Raw genomic sequence first — 3,095 nt, 5'->3', positions numbered from 1 at the left:
GATGTGGCCGGGAACACAGATTCTCTTTCCCAGGCCTGGCAACCTCTTGGAGGACTGTCAGTGATGAGTCGGGTCGTGTTCATGCGGAGGCCGCTGCTTTCCAAGCACGAACCGGCTTTTAAACCAGGAACGAATCAAGTCAGTAAGGAAGCCAGAAGGGGCTGAGAATGTGGCAAGTCAGTATGGTGGAGGGGGGATGGGCGTGGCTTTGGAGACACATAACCCCGAGGATCAAATCCCGCTTCTACCACTGATCAGCTGGGTGACCTCAGATGAGTCGTGTCTCCTCCCTGAGCCTTAGTTTCCCCCTTACATAAAAATGGAGACAGTGGAACTAATCTCAAAGGGTTGCGAAAGGAAATGCATCTAACAGTTCTTGGCACAGAGTGTGCGCCCAGTAAGTGGCAAGTTGCTTTCTGCTCAGGTGTGGATATCCTGCCCCGCATCCGGGTATCCGAGTCTCCAAGCTGCGGTATTGGTATCTCTGCACCTTGTTCTCGTCTCTTCTTTCTCACACCTCCAGAAGGGGTCCAGCTGGGAGCCGAGAGACTCCACCCAGACCCCTCTCCCTCTGGGGGCCCTGTCTCTGAAAATAGGAGGGGTCCGGCTTCTTCTTTTTTATTTTCCCGCAATTAGAGATCCACTCTGCAGCCAAAGAGGCCATCGGAGAATCCAGTGAGACACTCGGCAGCTCCACCTCCTACTTGAGCGCGATAAAGGCAGGAAAGCGCACAAATGGGAGAGCAACTGAGGGACGTTCCTCGCTGAATTATCTCCGAGAAGAAACAGCAAGGAGACTTTATATTCTCGGCAGGCCCCAAAGCCAACCCCAAACCCAGATCTTCCTCCCGTGCTTTCCCATCCTCCCCATACTGGGCCGCGGTTCTTGCCAAGGCCACCATGCCTGTCCCGGGTCTTGTGTTCGAGCGCGTGTGCCAGGCTTGCGTGTGCCACGCTCCTGTTCAGTGAGAGCACCGTTCGTGCCAGGCGCCCGCAGCGCCACAAAAGAACGGTAGGGGGAGACATTAGCACGTGGGTGCATCTGTTGGGGTCCGACCAGGGAGAGCGGGTCGGACCGGGAGGGTCTGAGATATGGGATGGAGCCAAAGTTATAAGCAAGGAAGCGAGGAAGGGCGGGGAGAATGGGCCAGGGCTGGGAGACAAAGACCCAGATGGCGAGGTCGGGAGGGGCCGGAGTCCGGTGTCTCCGGGCTGGGGCGCCTGCTTTAGTTTTTACAAAAGGCGCCTGCCCTGCGCCTTTTCAACTCTTTGCCCTCGAGGTGTCCTCTCCTCCCCGCTGGCCTGTCCCGAGGCCTTGCCTGCGCCTTCGGACAGGACAAGAACTCTTAATCTGGGCTCCTGGGGGTCCCACAAGTCTCTCCCCCCAAATGTGAAATTCCGAGGGCTTGTTCCCTAGGGCCGAAAACCTCAACTCTCCCACCCCCACCACCGATACCGTACTTAACCCCTCTGAGTCTCCACCATCCACCGCTATCCGTTTGTGTGTTCAGGGCTCCGGGTCCATGTGCAAGCGGACACTACGTTGCGAAGGCGGAAGGAGGAAAGGCCGCCAGACCGGTACGTGAGACGGGCCCGGGAGCGAGCAGGCTATCTGTGCCACAGAGCTGAGCACAGAGCAGGACTTCAGGGCCCGTGTGTGTAAAGAGACGATGGAAGTCCTACTTTCCCGAGATACTTGTGACAGGGCCTGTGTGGCCCAGGTCGGTGGGCCGGAGCATTGACCCGGCGCGTGAGGAGGAGGGGAGGCCGACAACGACCGTAGCGCCAACTTCCCACGGGGTGAGCGCTCTGGGAACGGGACTAGGCGGGACCCACCCCTAACCGCACGAGCCGCACACTGAGATTGGTGCCATCGAGAGCGCGGCGTCCTTAAGAGCTCCCTGAAGCTCCGCCTCTTTCCTGTTCTGGGGGCGTGGTACGGGGCAAGGACCCCGTGACAGAGCTTGCTATTGGCTAAAAGCAGCAGGGTTGGCCTTGCGTTCGCCTGAGCAGGGGAGTAGACAGCTCAGCGGCCGCGGAGGGAGTCTATGCGCGCTGGACAGCAGTGGGAGGTGTGTGAGCTCGCACTGGCCGCAGACCTTCGGGCGCAATAGCCGGGGAGCTAGGACTTGGGGACACGACTGCCGGGCCACCCGGCCGAGGCTTCAGAGACACAAACTGATGGGACTGGCTCATTCGGCCGCATCTCCTCGCTTTTGTAACTGCATCGAGCGGGGCGCGCGCTGAAGTGGAAGCTGTCGGGGGGCGCGCAGCCTGGAGTCCCAGTGTGGCCTGGAGGAACGGAACCCGTGCCAGGGCGACCCAGGCGGGAGCCCCAGGACCGCGCTCGGGCTGTAGGGAGACTCCCACTTCTTCCGAGGGGCGCAAATCCCGGGACGGTCGAGGCGTCGGGGCGGCCACTGTGCCCCCAGCGGTGAGACCCCGTCCGGGAAAGGGCGCGCAGTCCCCACTAGCCTCGGGGAGCATAGCGGAATCAGGCAGGAGCACCCGGGGGCGCAGAGCCCCCGTCGCGTCTGCTGCGGCGGAGAGGCCAGGAGAGCGAGCCCTCGGAGGCCTCAGCCCATGCCCGGGTTGGGGACGGCTGCCCAGTGAGTCCTCCTGGCCGGCCGGGAGGAGAAGAGCGACACCGAAGCCGGCGGTTGGGAAGCACTTCAAGGCCGGCGGCCGCGGAGGATGGGCGCCTGAGCGGTCGGAGCGCAGCGCGGCACGGGAAGACGAGGCGATCTTTGCTGAGGAGGCGCCAGGGGATCCCGAACTGCAGCCTGCTCCCGGGAAGATGGCCCGGCCTGGGCAGCGTTGGCTCGGCAAGTGGCTTGTGGCGATGGTCGTGTTGGCGCTGTGCCGGCTTGCCACGCCGCTGGCCAAGAACCTGGAGCCTGTGTCCTGGAGCTCCCTCAACCCCAAGTGAGTAACTTATCTGCTCAGGTCCCTGGGGGTAGTGGGAGGGACTCCGGGGTGAGGCCGCGCGCCCCCGAGCGCGAGCGGGGAGGTGTTCGCGAGAGGAGCGGCGCCCCATTTTGTCCCTGGCTTTCTCGAGTGTGTCTTCCTGCGGGCGGGCGGGCGGGCGGGCGGGG

The 3,095-nt window shown here is 62.6% G+C and overlaps 1 protein-coding gene across 1 annotated transcript in view; it reads left to right on the top strand.

Moving 5' to 3' along the window:
- The first annotated feature begins 2,007 nt into the window (after positions 1–2,007).
- The window catches only part of EFNB1 (ephrin B1), a 12,689-nt gene continuing 11,601 nt past the window's right edge, over positions 2,008–3,095 (top strand). The window contains exon 1 of the mRNA XM_011371463.2: positions 2,008–2,925. Coding sequence (XP_011369765.1) covers positions 2,798–2,925 — 128 coding nt within the window. The 5' untranslated portion in view covers positions 2,008–2,797. The remainder of the gene's footprint in view (positions 2,926–3,095) is intronic.

This window comes from Pteropus vampyrus, unplaced genomic scaffold, assembly GCF_000151845.1.
Source record: "Pteropus vampyrus isolate Shadow unplaced genomic scaffold, Pvam_2.0 Scaffold191, whole genome shotgun sequence".
Taxonomy (NCBI): Eukaryota; Metazoa; Chordata; class Mammalia; order Chiroptera; family Pteropodidae; genus Pteropus; species Pteropus vampyrus.
Note: the sequence above shows the minus strand (reverse complement) of the source record. Positions and strands in the feature narration are given on the sequence as shown.